At 38.9% G+C, this 15,013-nt stretch overlaps 3 protein-coding genes across 4 annotated transcripts; 1 reads left to right on the top strand and 2 right to left on the bottom strand.

The window, feature by feature from the left end:
• Window positions 1-52: 52 nt before the first annotated feature.
• Window positions 53-2,637, top strand: LOC104817027 (ATG8-interacting protein 2-like). Its single transcript, XM_010546093.1, has 5 exons — window positions 53-127; window positions 340-357; window positions 1,135-1,895; window positions 2,055-2,108; window positions 2,383-2,637. The coding sequence occupies exon 3, from the start codon at window positions 1,160-1,162 to the stop codon at window positions 1,892-1,894; it is 735 nt and encodes a 244-aa protein (XP_010544395.1). The 5' UTR covers window positions 53-127; window positions 340-357; window positions 1,135-1,159; the 3' UTR covers window position 1,895; window positions 2,055-2,108; window positions 2,383-2,637.
• A 101-nt stretch (window positions 2,638-2,738) lies between these two features.
• Window positions 2,739-7,156, bottom strand: LOC104817026 (ascorbate transporter, chloroplastic-like). Of its 2 annotated transcripts, XM_010546087.2 has the most exons (13): window positions 6,946-7,156; window positions 6,441-6,497; window positions 5,931-6,095; window positions 5,496-5,860; window positions 5,261-5,368; window positions 4,990-5,145; window positions 4,682-4,897; window positions 4,382-4,591; window positions 4,143-4,280; window positions 3,818-3,919; window positions 3,451-3,516; window positions 3,221-3,305; window positions 2,739-3,132 (listed from the first exon to the last, which is right to left on the bottom strand). In XM_010546087.2, the coding sequence occupies exons 1-13, from the start codon at window positions 6,989-6,991 to the stop codon at window positions 3,035-3,037; spliced, it is 1,812 nt and encodes a 603-aa protein (XP_010544389.1). In that variant the 5' UTR covers window positions 6,992-7,156; the 3' UTR covers window positions 2,739-3,034. The 2 variants fall into 2 exon arrangements, with proteins under 2 accessions (XP_010544389.1, XP_010544390.1); XM_010546088.1 differs by lacking the exon at window positions 6,441-6,497 and having other exon boundaries at window positions 5,931-6,053; window positions 6,946-7,155.
• Window positions 7,157-8,582: 1,426 nt separating this feature from the next.
• Window positions 8,583-13,619, bottom strand: LOC104817025 (signal peptide peptidase-like 4). The gene is made up of 14 exons (XM_010546085.2): window positions 13,303-13,619; window positions 12,499-12,657; window positions 12,264-12,375; window positions 12,009-12,128; window positions 11,679-11,830; window positions 11,383-11,565; window positions 11,258-11,292; window positions 10,752-10,914; window positions 10,403-10,456; window positions 9,981-10,073; window positions 9,671-9,813; window positions 9,384-9,454; window positions 9,131-9,214; window positions 8,583-8,844 (listed from the first exon to the last, which is right to left on the bottom strand). The coding sequence occupies exons 1-14, from the start codon at window positions 13,441-13,443 to the stop codon at window positions 8,735-8,737; spliced, it is 1,620 nt and encodes a 539-aa protein (XP_010544387.1). The 5' UTR covers window positions 13,444-13,619; the 3' UTR covers window positions 8,583-8,734.
• Window positions 13,620-15,013: the final 1,394 nt, after the last annotated feature.

The raw sequence follows: 15,013 nt of genomic DNA, 5'->3' as shown, positions 1-15,013 counted from the left end.
AGCTAGATCGCCTCATCCCTCCATCATCTCAATCTTCTTTGTCGTAGAGTTCGTCAACACGTTCTCTGTCCTCTCTGCCTCCTCCATCGAATTCACACCGTTTGAGTTCTCATCTATTCAACTTTCTGTGAGTATAATCGGTTTCCCTCTTCTTACTTTGTTCTCCCCGTTGACGAACAGTTGCGGTTTAATCTGGTTCCTGTCCGAGATTCGATACTGTTTTGATTGATTGTCTTCCTTGTTTTCACGTCTTTCGGGTTTTGGTTATGTTTCGGTAGATTTGGGGTCGCTTCATATTGTTGTTACTTGGGTGATCTTTTCTTCTTTCTTTTGGTGCAGGATTGGTGGTTTAATCCTGTACGTCTTTGCGATCAGTCTAGTCTGGATTCATTAGATCAACAGAAAATCATATGATGATCATGATGTTTGCGAACTGAATCAGTTTGATGTTCTTGTTGCGAGTTTAACGGTTTAGTTTGGTTTATGCAGTCTAACTAGTTACTAGTATAGTTTACCTTGAGCTGATCTACCGTATTTGTTCTAATCCTTTTGCATAATTGAATCACTTGATGCTCTCCCTTATCTTTACTTCTCACATGTATCTCCTTAACGGATGAGGTATTCTTTCCCAAGTGATGCGTGGAATCATTTACAATTTCCCACCCTTTCCTGTGTTTTCGCCTGTTAAGTTCAATTTGTTGAGTTTGATTTCTGGTACCCATTTGTTGATCTTTGCTACTTGGTGAGTATTGCTCTTGGCGGGCTCTCTGGCAATATCGTGTGATGGTTGTTCTTGTTTGAAACATTTGCATGATTACGTCCTTAGTATGGTTGAGGATTGTTCAGTACTGAAATTTTTAGTGTCTGAAAATTAAGAGCCAAACTTGATTTAGGATTTTCATTGACTATTTCAGACAATTTAGAAACAGACATGCTTTCTTTCTCTTGTCTGAAACAGAGTCAGACATGCATTCTTTCTCTTGTGGTAGTGGTTCTATTAATCAGATTAGCCAGGCTAGTTTGTTAAATGGACATTTCAGACGAGCCGTAATAGTTGAAGTTCTGCCAGATTTCTGAACTTTTATAGTTAAATCAAATGGCCTTTCTAATATTTCTGTATTATTTTTGGTTTAGACTTCAGGAAAGCTTGTGGTCTACAATGTCAGACAAAGAGGAAGGAGAAGAGAATACTAGTCATGGAAACGATTGGGAAGTTGTGTCACTTACGGCTTCAGCATATGCTGCTTCTCCTGGTCCAAAAGGGATGGAGTTGAAAGATGATGACAAGGGAGCTACTCACTATGAGGCAGAAACATCTTATCCTCTGTTCATGTCTCGCCACTTCACTTTCCCTCTAAGCGAGCATGAGAATCTACCATTGGAACAAAGTGAAGCTGAGACACGTGAAGATAAGTTAAGCAAGAAGATCGACTTTGGATTTGGTCTTGAAGAAGACGCCATGACACAGGTAAAAGAGGAAGGAGATTTGACTCTGAAGGGGTTGAACTTATCGAATGAGTTTTCAGGACTTCAATTTATCGGAGATAAAGGTAAAAAAGAAGAAAGCATCATATACAATGCAGCCATCAGTTCTCTGGATGATGAAAGAACAATTGGTGGATCGAATGTGTACGAGGAAAAGGAACCTATTCCGGATATTTCGCCTACTATAGGGGCTGCTAAAGATGACAAGCATGAAGAACGAAACATCCCCTGTGAAGCTTGGTGGAGAAGAAGTGCGGCTTCCTTGTACGCACATGCGAAAGAGGCCAATTCATTTTGGTCGATTTTCATTGCTGCCACTGTGATGGGCCTCATAGTCCTCGGCCAACAGTGGCGACAAGAGAGGTGGCAGGTTTTGCAGATTAAGTGGCAATCCAGCATTGGGAAATGAGGTAAGTTACTCTTCAAGAAATTGGCAGCAATTAGTTAGTTTCCAGTTGATGAGAATTTCCGTCTGAATTAAGGATTCCCCACAATTATTTACTCGTGGTTCCTTTCATAGATCTGAGAAGTTAGCATTCTCATATTCTTTTACATTCTATAATCTATAGGTGTTCCCTTCCCTGTGCATGTGGATACGCAGTCATGTTAAAAACAACCAAAAGGTATCACATATGGCAACACAGACATGTAATCATCCATTTCTCTGTTAGCTCTGATGTATTTGCGTGGAAATGGATGTTGACCCACTGAGCAATTTCAACTTGGTCATAATATAAACAAGTTTTCCAATTTACCATTTATGGGGAGAGAGTTTACCAGATACACATCTGTCTGAATAGAAGAAGCAGAACACGTGTCTGTGTGTGTGTGTATATATATATATGTTAGCATTCATTGCTAGTAGTAGTAACACATGGGTAGTCCATTTGATTGCAGAAAGCTGGAAGGAGAATGGGCCCAATCCCGTTTGGATGGCGACAATGATTGATTCGATAATAATGATGATATAAAGAAAAAGGAGAGGTTGTATAGCAAAGTATGTGTTTGCATGTAGCCCTGTATCATTCCCCTGTTTCCTGTACAAGTTCCGTCTCTTTTGTTTCGAACAACGTATATGGGTTTGTGTCGTGAATGTTGAATATTTATGTACTTTGTTATGTATATATTGGTTTCTCCATGGGTTTCTTCACATGTTGCCATCTACATGCATGATTTATCCTTCGCATTTAATACGAAACGAATGGCATATATATAAAAACTCCATTAGCTAAGCTAGCAAACAGAGACGAAGGTATTTAATGTAGATGCATACCGATGCAGACGCACAATCAATGAATGAGAGGATTCAGGTATTGGAGCATAAAGCAAATGCATATATATAGAGATACAGAGTTTACGGTGAGAAGAAGAGAGAAAAACATTCTCAAACCTTTTGCAGATTTTTTTTTTCTCCTTTTAAGCCTTCCATGTGCTTATGTTTAATGCCAATGGCACTGCGGCTGCTAATCGGGTTGCTTTTGTTTAGATTTTGTTTTGGGAGGCATTCTTAAGAAGTGAGTTTACTGGCCCATGGGCACTGTCCGTTGGCTTAGTCGAAAACCTTCTCTCCGGTAGCAAAGAAGTTCCATACCAACGTTCCGACAATGTACAGTGCAACTGCTACTTTGAACACATCGTCCCATGTACCTACACATGTAGCCAAGCGCAAACTCCGGATGGTTATAAACAAAAGAAACGTTAAGAAGCCATTATTCTAAGCCATAATGGTATGCACCTCGTTGGAGAATGTAGCCAGTAGCTGCGGTGCCAAACACACCAGCTAGCACTCCTGCTGTGTTCGACAGTCCCAACAGTACACCCTGCATTTGATTTTCCTTTTTTAGGAGCAGTCATTATGAAAAATCCTCCTTCAAATAGTAATACTAACGGAACTGAGGCAGAAACAACAGATGAACACAGGATAATATCAAGGGATAACATATATAAGAGATTGTGATATCTCACTGCATAGCGCGGCCCAATGTCTTGGTGATTCGAATAGAGACCCGATTGAGAGAACGCATCAGAGCCCTGCCGGGACAACATGAATTCATACTCTTTGTCAGATTTGAGAATTTTGACCCACCATCACCACCTTTTCGTGCATACATTGAATTAAAGGTGAATGTGAGCTGAGGAGCCACTAAAAAAACATGAACAAGCCATCTTTTAATCTCTGGCCTCTGCTCATCACGAGACAACTACCAGATGAGATTATGGATATGAGCAGCCTCTCAGCATGAGAATCGTTTCACCCACAACAACCGACGAAGATACGAAAAGATGAGAACATAACTAACAGCGACGGTGAGGGGTAAAGAAGGTGACAAACCTGACTGCATGCCATGCACAGAACAGCCATTGCCGGAGTTTTGACATGGCTTAGCTGTGTCAGGAAGAAGGCGGGGCCCAGAAAACCGATTGATTGCATTATCTGCAACATTTGAGGTTTTATTAGCAGAAACTATTTTGGTTGTGTTGAGCCCAATCATAACTGGCTTATGAGACTAAATTATCACTACAGAATTCATTTTCATTCCTTTTATGGAAACCATCGACACGGCACAGAACATTGGTGTATCACGTTTGAGCATAACACCACACAGGAAATGAGAAGAGACACATCGACAGGAGACCAGAATAAAGTACTCTCTTGCCTTGCGAACTGCTGTTATGGAAAGACCTTTGCTCACGAGAGTATCAGCAATCCACCCTCCAAGATTTGCAAAAACAGCCATTGTTAACCATGGCAAGACGCAAAAGAGCCCTGATTCAGTGAGGTTGAACTTCAACACCTGGAACAGGATCAAGGCGGAAGCATACAGCGACAAATTTTATTTACTCGTTAAAATAAAAACCGTTAAGCCACGTGGAAATAAGTGGAGTCATTACGTGCCTGATTGTAATATGTGGGCATCCATGTAAGAAGTATGAATGTTCCCCAGTTATGACAAAAGTGGGAGATTATGAGAGCCCAGACAGGGGCTTTGGATAGTATAAGCTTCCATGGAATGACCGTAACTGGTTCCCGCGGTTTGCTACCACCAAGTATGACCTTCTTTTCTTCTTCAGTTAGGTTTGGGTCATCTTTAGGAGAGCTATATGCCTGTGGTGTAGAAAATATTAGTTTTGACTTTTGGTGAGTTCCAACTCTATGTCAGAATCTCAGCTGCTATCATGGAAGAAGATCTCATACATATTTTAGCCATAGTGCAAACCATATACTTCCAAGGGAACCGAAAGAATAGAAAACAGATGGCCATCCGAACTTGTGGATTAGTACAGGAGAGAACGCCAATCCTGTAACAGAGCCGAGGTACATGCCACTGTACACGAGAGCAAGTGATCTGCTTCTCTCTGAGACAGGGATCCATTTAGAAAGCATGTTGTTCATAGCAGGCATAGCAACACCCTGAAGAAAATAGTAGAAAGGATCTACCAGTGAGAAGAGGTCAAGTCTGATCATAAGCAGAGGGAAAAAACAATAATACAGCAGATGTCAACCTCGCCAATGCCCATGAACGCACGCATGGTAAGCAAAAATGGGAGACCGAGTCTAGCAGCAATAGGTGTCAGAACTGTGGCAATGGACCACCACACGACACCGAAACCCAAAACTAGCTTCCCGCCAATCTTATCTGCCCATATGCCTCCCAGAATCTGTGTTCAAGAAAAACACACAAAATTGCATAGTTAGACTGCAATATGAAAATAACTTGGAACTTTTTCCAAATGCAAAATAACATCAATCCTTCAGAGACGAACTGAATCAAACCTGTGTGAGCAGATACCCCCAGAAGAAAGAAGACTGGATTAAGCCAACTGTCGCACTGTTCCAGTTAAATTGTTGTGACATGGGAAGAATTGCAATGCTCATGTTTACCTGCAACAAGCATCTTATTTAGCTCTCAGATGCAATATACAGCTACGATAGAACATCGAAACTTAGAGACGAGCAATAGAAAAGAATATACTGCACATTTTCATTCAAAGAGCAAGAAAAGCCTTACACGGTCCATATTGCACAGAAGAAACGAGGCGAAACATAACAATACAATCACCCAACGCTTGGGAAATAGCTGCCACCAAGGAGACGCATCCTGCAGACTTCCTTCAACCAAAACAGCCTCTGCCGATCCATCAGCTGACTGCAGTGATTCCATATTTGTTTCCGTGATATCGTGCTCTTCTGATTTGTAGTAAGCACGAGATCTATTCAGCTTCGCTATCCTGCATTGCTTGACACTGTTCTTAAAACCAACGCTATGGTTTATTCTTGGTTGGAGAAAACTTCCAACTCTTCTACTGACTACCAATTCATGGCCTAAACTAGCTCGCAGAGAGAGGTGATGAGGTTGGCGTCCAATGCACAGTGCTACAATTGAGAACAGCTTTAGTATAAATCACTAAGAACATAAGAAGAGTGAGAGAAAGCAGGATAATACCATTTGAGATTTGAGTGCTGAACTCCTGGTTAAGCATATTTCTCACGGTATACTCTGAACCGGTGATAGATAGCCTTTTCCTCTCATTAAGCCGAACAGATCTTTCTTTGTGATAAATATTACCTACAAAAGTATGCCAATCAGCAAAATGTGATCCTTCCAAATGTTGAGGAAATAAATGAGTTTGAGTCAAAAGACAAAACTGGGAAGGAACCAACGGACAAATCAGACATGGAGACTAAAGGAAACAACAATCACGGATGAACAACATCAGGCCATGATCAAAGACTATTGCCTTCTCTACATACTCCAATATTTACTTACCTAAATATACATATTCTGTAATCTGTAGCTTTCCTTTTATATATGTAATAGACGCTGTATATATCTAAGTGCAGAGATATGAACGAGAAAGACAGAGCACTTTTTGCAATTCTACAGTTCTTGAATCATCCCTAGAACAAAAGTTCCTTTGCTCTGATTCTCAAACTCTTGCTTTCTTTACCAAATGCCAAAGTTGTGCAATTGAGTGAAGCTTATCGGTGCAGGACACAACTGGCAGCGGACCTTAAAGAACAATGAACTTGAACTAGATAAGATAATTCAATCGTCGAAATCTTCAAAACATTAAAAACAAGATATCAAATTAAGACAATGCCAATGCCGTGACAATAATCAAGAACCACATCAAAGAACGCAGTAACAGTTCGGCTGCGTAACAATAGTCAAGCAAAATTGGCTGCTAGTTTGCTATATGTACATCGCCTCCAATGATATAATTCAAGTGAAAAAGCTAAAACTAAAACCCTAGCAGATTGAAACGGTTATTTCAACTCAGACATGCAGCTCGGAAAAATTCATAACTACAGTAAAATCGAATGAATCTCAAGGATGCAAATGATGAGTCAAGATCCACTTCTGAAGATCCCATAAATGCAGCTGAAGCTCAGACACTAAATCTCACGCAAACGACTGAAAACCAAATACGATACGAGCAAAGACAGCAGCGAGATACCTGAGCCGATGAAGTTCCTGTTAGAAATCAAGCCTCCGATAGCCATGTTGTTTGCTTCAAGACCAAAACTCAGTCGCAGAACAGGGAAGCTAAAGTGAAACAGAGAAATTTCAAGCTCCTTCCATTGGTATATTTGAATCGATAGACGAAGAAAGGATAAAGCGGAGCTTCAGCTTTTTTTTTTCAGAAGCGGGAAAATTCCCAGTGGCCTTAGGAGGAAGAAGAGTAAAGGGGGGTCGAGAAGATGACACGTGGCACATCATCCTCTTCTCGTTGGAACCTCCGTTGATATTGAATGACAAATGTACCCCTACACCCAGGAAACTCCACGAGTCCACGGGCAGTTTCCCCGTGGTTAAACAGTAAATAACTGGACAAGATAGGGATAGTGTCGGAAGTTTCGTGCAGAAGGCATCTGATCCGCAACTGCCGAAGATGACCTCAACATCTCAGGCAAACCAAAAAGAAATTTGTTTTTTTTTTCGTATATATAAATTCTAAAGTTCCAATTTTCATATTTAAACCGTACTGGTACTTTTTTTTCGTTTTATTTATAACATATTATATTTAAACCTTAATTGGAGTTCTATTTTACTTCGACGAGACGGCCGTCGTGGAATATTATGTTGTTTTTTGGTATGGGTGTAAAACAGGTGGGTTCAGTCCGGATTGACCGAATCTCGATCTCAAAATTGTTGAGTTCAATTCAGTTCGGTCAATTTTTTTAGTGAACTGAAAAACATTTGGTTCTGTCTAACTCATTTTAGGACGCGAGTGAAACGAGGTAATTCGCGAATCCAATACCTAATTAAAGAAATATAATTTAAATTTTGTTAGTCATATATATATAATAAATTAAATATTCTAAAATAAGATAAAAGAATAGATATTATAATAAAAAGTTATTAAATATAATAAAAATATTAAAAACATTAAAAATAAAGAAAAGAAATATTTTTTTGTTTCGCGAACCAGTACATGACGGGGTGACGCATTCGGTAAAATATGGTTCACTTGCGACGGAGCCGTACACATTTTGACACCCTATTCTTGAGGTGGTCTAAGGGTGGCCTTGATGTATCCTTCCCGTGTTTAAATGGGCAAAGAGAACACAGAGCTGAACACGTAACGTAACCTTTCAACCGTATCATCAATAAAACCCAATGTAAAAGCTAATTATTTTATAAAGTAAGATTTCTTTGTCATAAACAACATGAAGAGGGAAAAAACACATTAATACATTCAAGACACATATAATGCATAATGTACATTTCGTATTTGTCCACCAAAACTTCGTTTCCGTTTGCTTATCAATAATTCTTTTTTAAAATATCTTTTATATATCCTTATTCTAAATGGTCAATGTTAACCCAATGAATATCCGTAATCCGTATTGGGTCTAATAAGACTGTTCTCAAGCCCAAACATAAGGAGAATATGGCAAGGAAGGGTACACGAGACAGAAGCAGATTGTTTTCTTTTCTTCATACGACGTCGTTTCACAGTTTCCTTTTAAAAACCGAAAAAAAACAGCCATCCGACGTCGTTTTACTTGAACAGTCGGCCCCCACAGATTCGCATCAACAATTAGTTGTAGCTAGATCTGCTTTAGGCTTTATGGTAGGGGAAAATGTATATATGTAATGATGTGTAGAACGAGGACTCGTTACAAACATTGATGTTGAAGGGGAAAATGAAATATGACAAAAGGATCCTTTTTTTTTTTTGTCAAATCCCTGACCTAAAAGCTGTTAATATAAACAACCAACTGCTTTGCTACTTGATAATATTATGATTGGGACGGTTGGAGCCGAACATGAGGGCACGGTCTGTCAGGCTCCCCTATTGTCCAGAGAGTTTTGAGATCCCCTCTTTTGTGCCCTAATAAAATGAGAGTACCTGAAACCATACGTGTTCTTTTCATTAGACTTGGAACTCTCTCTCTCTCTCTCAAAAAGAACAACACAGAAGATAGACAACAACAACAACAACAGTCTGATCATAAATTCCCAATTATGCTCTCCCTTTGATCACACATGACTCTCGTTGAAATGAAAAGCCACAAGACCCGAAATCTCTCATGTTGCGATTACTGATTAGGACTCGAGTGCTGAAAGAAAAATAAAATTCTATGCAATGTTTGAATATATACGCCATATGTTTACTTGTGGGGGTGAGGACTTACCAAGCGTAAATGGGACGATGTAAAGCAAAGCCGGCTGCCCATGTCCGTCCATCAAGTTCAACGCAACATATGTGACGAGGAGACCTTCCAAGGGTTAACAGAAATTCGAGTTAGTTTCTTCCGAGGAACATTATCCACGAAAGATGATTGGATGACCAACTTATCAAACACATCGATGGTGAGTAGAAATAGTGTGAACTATATTTTAGTTATTATTATGACCAGCCATGTCATGTTGTAAAAGATCTCGTACCGAAACCATAAGCTGTCATTGCTCCCACGAAGTACCCTGATTTCAGACTCTTATTCGCCAGCCAGTCATATCTGCAGAACCGAGCCATATTTAATCCAATTAGATGAAACATTGAAGCACACCTTCTCCTGTGCTCAAAGATCAGAGAGAGAGCCCAGAGTAATGATAAACGATTTACTTTATTGTCAAACACATCAAATTTTACCCAAGGCATCCCTGCAATATTCTTACAAGCAGATAAGAAACAAGAAATGAATCCTTAGTACGATATTTACAAGAACGCTAACCTCAAAGCAAAGGTTACAAGCAGTCCGGGTAAGATGATGTCGCCAAATCCAATGATGCTGTAGCCACCCCATGGATCAAACATGCGTGGGATCTTCAGAAGCATCGGGATACCATCCTCTCCACTTCTGTCACCACGGGCTACCTATTATGAGTACGAAGGAAATATGGTGAAAGGCGAAAAAAATCCATAATGTCAAATGTGGACAAAGAACAGTTCATTGTTGGTGTATCTAACGTTGTCTTATAAGTCTACATATGAAAATGGTTTTCTGAACCCAAAAGTAAAAGAAAAGAAAAATTATTACTCACAACTATCATCACGCTCTCACGGAACCACCATTTCGAAACAAAGACCCAGAAGATGTCATACATGAAGGCACAGCTGAGAAGAACAAACCCAACCTGTTATCATATAAAACTTAACAAATGTTAGTCGGTGTTTAATTGTTACTAGAGACTAATATAAATAAAAGGCATGGCCCAGACTCCGGAGTCATCGCCATAAGTTTTTAAACATTGACAGGGAGCAAGTTTCCAGTCTAAGTGTCTAACGACTTGATTTGCATTTCCAATATCCGATTTCTATAGCTTGCATATCACGTGGGAAGTCCTCGAGAGCATCTTCGGAAATTATTAAATTGGGTATCAGAAGTGAACAACATGAGAATTATTAATCTTTAGTTTGTATTACTAAAACACATGGCATGATATCCAGAAATGTATTCGAATACCTTTAGATTAGGCACACGAACAATTTGAAGGACCGTGATTATCAATGAGATTCCCTGTTGGCAAAGAAGAATAATTAAGCTCTATCTTCTGTCATTAGTTACCACATTCACAAACAGGGAAAACCGGAAATTATATAACTGATGCTGGGACCTGATGCTTTATATACACACACAACACATGTATACAGGGAATAGTAGCATAGTAGGGGGGTTTAGTAGGGTGTAACCAAATGTAGATATGGATAAAATATTCAAATTTGAGTCACTAAAAATCAAAATAAATTAGCATGGAATCAATTCGGTTAAGAAAAAAAAGGGATCAAGAGAGATGAATGAAACTCGTGCTTACAAGGATATCTTGTCCTATCCAAGCAAAAGAGACGTCGCGGTAAACTGCCCATACCACAGCAAAAGTTATGCAAAAGGGACAGACAGCCAAAGTCAAGTATGACACTGCCCCCAGGAGCGGAACTTTGACATATGATTCTCCGATGCGGCGAAACCATCTGAGACTAAAATTAATTCATCGTCAGTTCCAGTTTTGCAATACCCTTTAACAAACGAATCCTGAAAAAATACACAAGCTAACACCCAAGTGTTCCTTTTCTCTAATATGTTTCATCATTTCATATGTATTCACAAAATAAAGTTGCATAAGCAATCCCTTATGCCCCGCCAATGCAAAAAGCATAAAAAATTTAAAAGCGATACATCCATGACCAAAACTTGAAATTTATTTGAAAAATTAAGACTGGCGTCCATTTTGGCATTTCCTTTGCATAGCTTTTAAAGAAGTAAAGATGTTCCAGGAGAAAATGCTAAACATATAAAATTTGTGAGAAAAAGCACACGTACCATGAGAGCAAAGCAATCAAACAAGTTTGCAGGCCCTGATAGCACCAAAAACTTTCAACATCAATCGAGGGACAAACCCCACAAAATGAATAGCACTAAATGCTCAATGGCTATGTAGAGCACACCTCTACACCACCAATGCAGAAGAGTACCACCAATACTTCGATAAACCAGAAGGACATCAGCTTGTAAAGCATGATCAGGAAACCCGAAGCAACCACTACAAACAAAATTGCTGATATCACGGTGACATCAACAACACCTCTAGAGCTGGTGGTTGCTGACTGCAAAAGTTCGTCTGAGCCATCCTGAAATTTTAAAATTACTCATAAAAGCTTGAGAAAAAAATAGTTCATCTTTCCTTTGTAGCGTAAAGCATTCTAGGAAGAAAGGTGTACAAACTTCGGATGCCAAAGACTACCTTTAGCAACTTATCCTGCTCAATAGCTGCTTCCCTGGCGGTCCATGCTGACCAATAAGAAGCACATAAGATCGTACCGACAGCCATAAGCCATAGAAACACCTCAGCCACATCAACCGCTGGGCGTTTTGGTGAGTACAGTTGCAAAGTAACTGCATAAATACAATCAGTAACACAATTGAGAGACAGAGAGAGATACAGAATTAAATAAAGTATGCAAGGACACTTATAACAAGTCTGGAAATGAAGAAGAGCAATCTTTGCATGTTGTCTAAAGATATATAACCGATACAAATTTGAGTTCAGAAGAAAAAAGTAACTAATGCACACCTGAATCGTTATTGTTCATATAGCTCTTCAGATTTCGGCCGGCATCAAAAGGCAGCATAACAACAGGAATGTGTATGTCCAAGTTAGTTTCATTATCTTCACAGACCATCTTGAAAAGCTCTGCAAATGAACACTTGACCCTTGTTAGGCTCTAGGGGAAAACCTGCCTCTTTTTTGTTACGAATTATCAACTAAGGAACCTTTCAGAATCAAGCATTTTGGTTTTGAGTTATTGACAAATTTTCAGTCAATGACCTGTACTGTTGTTTATGATAAGCATGGCCGAGGCACCAGCTGATTCTGCAATGTTCGCCTTGGTAGTGAAGCTACAGTTACCACGATGGACAAGAATGATCTCTCCAGTGAGCTGCCAAACGAAATGTATCCAATATCAAAACGGGAAATACACAAGTTAACACATTGGAATGCATGTTCCAAGAATAAAAGATAAAGTACATATCAACACAGGAGAGAACTTCGAATTTTCAACCTTATTTTTTGGTCTGCTGCAGCAATCAGGGGGATCTGCAATAGCAAGTCGGGTAAGAGTAGCATGTTTCTCCTTCGATTCCAAAGTTGGGCCAAACCTAGCCCCAACACCAACATACTCCACAGCTTCTACGCCATTAACTCGAGTTGGTACTTTGACCTATCCAACAAATTATGGCCGCATCATGCGCAAAGATGACCATAATATTTGAAAGGGCACATGGAGTCTCAAGACAAGGATCAATCTTAGCTACATGGCAACTAAAAGTCCTCTATGTTCTAGTTCGCAGATGTCCAACACGAAGCAAATGAACAAACGGAGACGGTTCCACAAAAATTACTGCGTCTTCAAGAAATAACAAACCCATAACTGTTCATGAACTTATTTATTCACGGAAAGAGAAACATCCAATTACGAATTAAGGCTTGGCACTGGCAGACAACTCTCTGCTGATCTTGCTGTGCGCAGACAGCATTTTACGAATCTGAATGCCACTGATTCTCAAATTAGAAGTTCCCAAACAATTCACTAAGTAAAATTATCAGAGATGACGACAACATCAAGAGAAATGGAAAATCAGAAGCAATAAACCGACTCCAATCAAACATGCTCAAAATATGTCCTCCTAAACAGAACTCCAACGCTGGAGAGACCCTTAACAAATCCTAATACCATATTTTCCACCCAAAATCAGAAAGAGACCTAGACCACCCTAACAACCAATATCAACAAGAGCAGCTCTAAAAAAAACAGTCTAAATCAAAGACATCAGCATGATAGGGTTCTTCCGGTCGAATTACTCACCAGCACAAAATTGTTGTCGCAGCCAGGTCTCTTCGGAAGCGTGTCGTCGTGGTGAACTATATCTCCAGCTGAAGCCCAACTGGCACTGTAGAGCAGCGCGAGGGGATACCATAAACAGAAGAGATCTCTTCGTGGACTCATATCCGACGGAAGGAAACGTTTAGGCTAGGGTTCCGAGAGGGAGGGAGAGGAGAGAGGAAGACGACGATGAAGAAGGGAGGGCAGGAAAGTACCAGGAACAAGAAAGGGGAAACTCTCGTGCTAGAGAGAGAAAATGAGGGGAAAAAATGAAAGCAGCACGAGAAGAGATGAGATGTGTCGTCCAAAAAAAAATATCAAAACGCCGGTAAACGGTGTGGTTATTACTGGACTTTTTCTCACTTTTTGCACAGACGAAATGCAACGCGCTTCAGGGAGGCGCGTGGGAGCGTGAGGTGGCGCATATGAAGGATCTGGTAAGGCTTATGTCCATCATTATTGATTGGTTTGTACGGGCGCATGTTTCTCAGTAATTTAAGAACGGAATGATCATATATATATATATCCATATATAAAAGGGCGGTGGTAAGATAAGAATAATGTCCATCATTTTATAAAATCATTTAAATCAACCATAATAATTATAATTTATAAACTCCTGTATTGTATACTATAAGGTATTTGAAAACAGAGACACCAACAACATTAACTTTATGTCAAGGGAAACACGTAAAGATATAAAATAAACAATTTTGTTTGGTGTGACATTTATTATAAATTTTAGGTGGTTGACGAACATCAACATATATACATATATAGATAGATACCTAAAGTATTATGATTTAATATTTTCACGTTAGAAAGTATAATAAAACAATACAGATCTTTAATTAGGGTGGGCAATTCTGTTCGTCGAACCGATTAATTATATTTAGATTAATATATAAAAATTCGAACGATACAAAATTAAAGATACTGCACAGTTAAAAAATCGTATAAAAAATATAAAATGGTTTTCGATCTTTTTTCAATTTTTATATTTATTAACTAAAAATATTAAATATTAATATTTACTAATGATATTTATTTTGTATACAAATTATCATTATTGGACTCCATATAAAAATCTATTTATATTTTATAAATTTATTTGATTTCATTAATTTGAATATTAAAATTCTCAAAATAAACTCTATTTCTTCAATTTCCCTCACTCCTCCCTAGTAAACCTAATGTGGTTGCATCACAGTATATATATATATTTTATTTTGTTGTCCAAAATTATTCAGTTGGATTTGTTTAAATCTTACCATAAAAACCTGATCCGTTTTGAACAGTCTCGATTTAAGTATTGTTTGGTATTTATGTAGTAAAATTATACAACGATATTAATACTGAAATTAATTAATATACATTATTAATTTAGTGAAAATTTTATAATATGGAACAAAGTGGGGTTGAATAGGAAGGCAGATGCGCGTGGACAAATTATACAATATTTTTAATGGTACGGGCTACCGGCTGAAAAAAATTTAAAATTATTAATGATTTAAAAATACCGAAAAAGGGATCCGTACCGTATGGACGGGACCGATAAGGCGGCACAGAACGATTAATTTATTCATTTAAAAATCAGGTGTGGTCGACCTCACACTAATGTCAGATATATCCACCAGTTATGACGCTCCACGTGTGGGTGTTCTCTTAGTACACCTGTCGTGCCCTCGGTAGA

This window comes from Tarenaya hassleriana, unplaced genomic scaffold (assembly GCF_000463585.1).
Source record: "Tarenaya hassleriana unplaced genomic scaffold, ASM46358v1 Cleome26, whole genome shotgun sequence".
NCBI classification, from domain to species: Eukaryota; Viridiplantae; Streptophyta; class Magnoliopsida; order Brassicales; family Cleomaceae; genus Tarenaya; species Tarenaya hassleriana.
The sequence above is the reverse complement of the archived record's forward strand: the minus strand, read 5'-3'. Positions and strand labels throughout refer to the sequence as shown.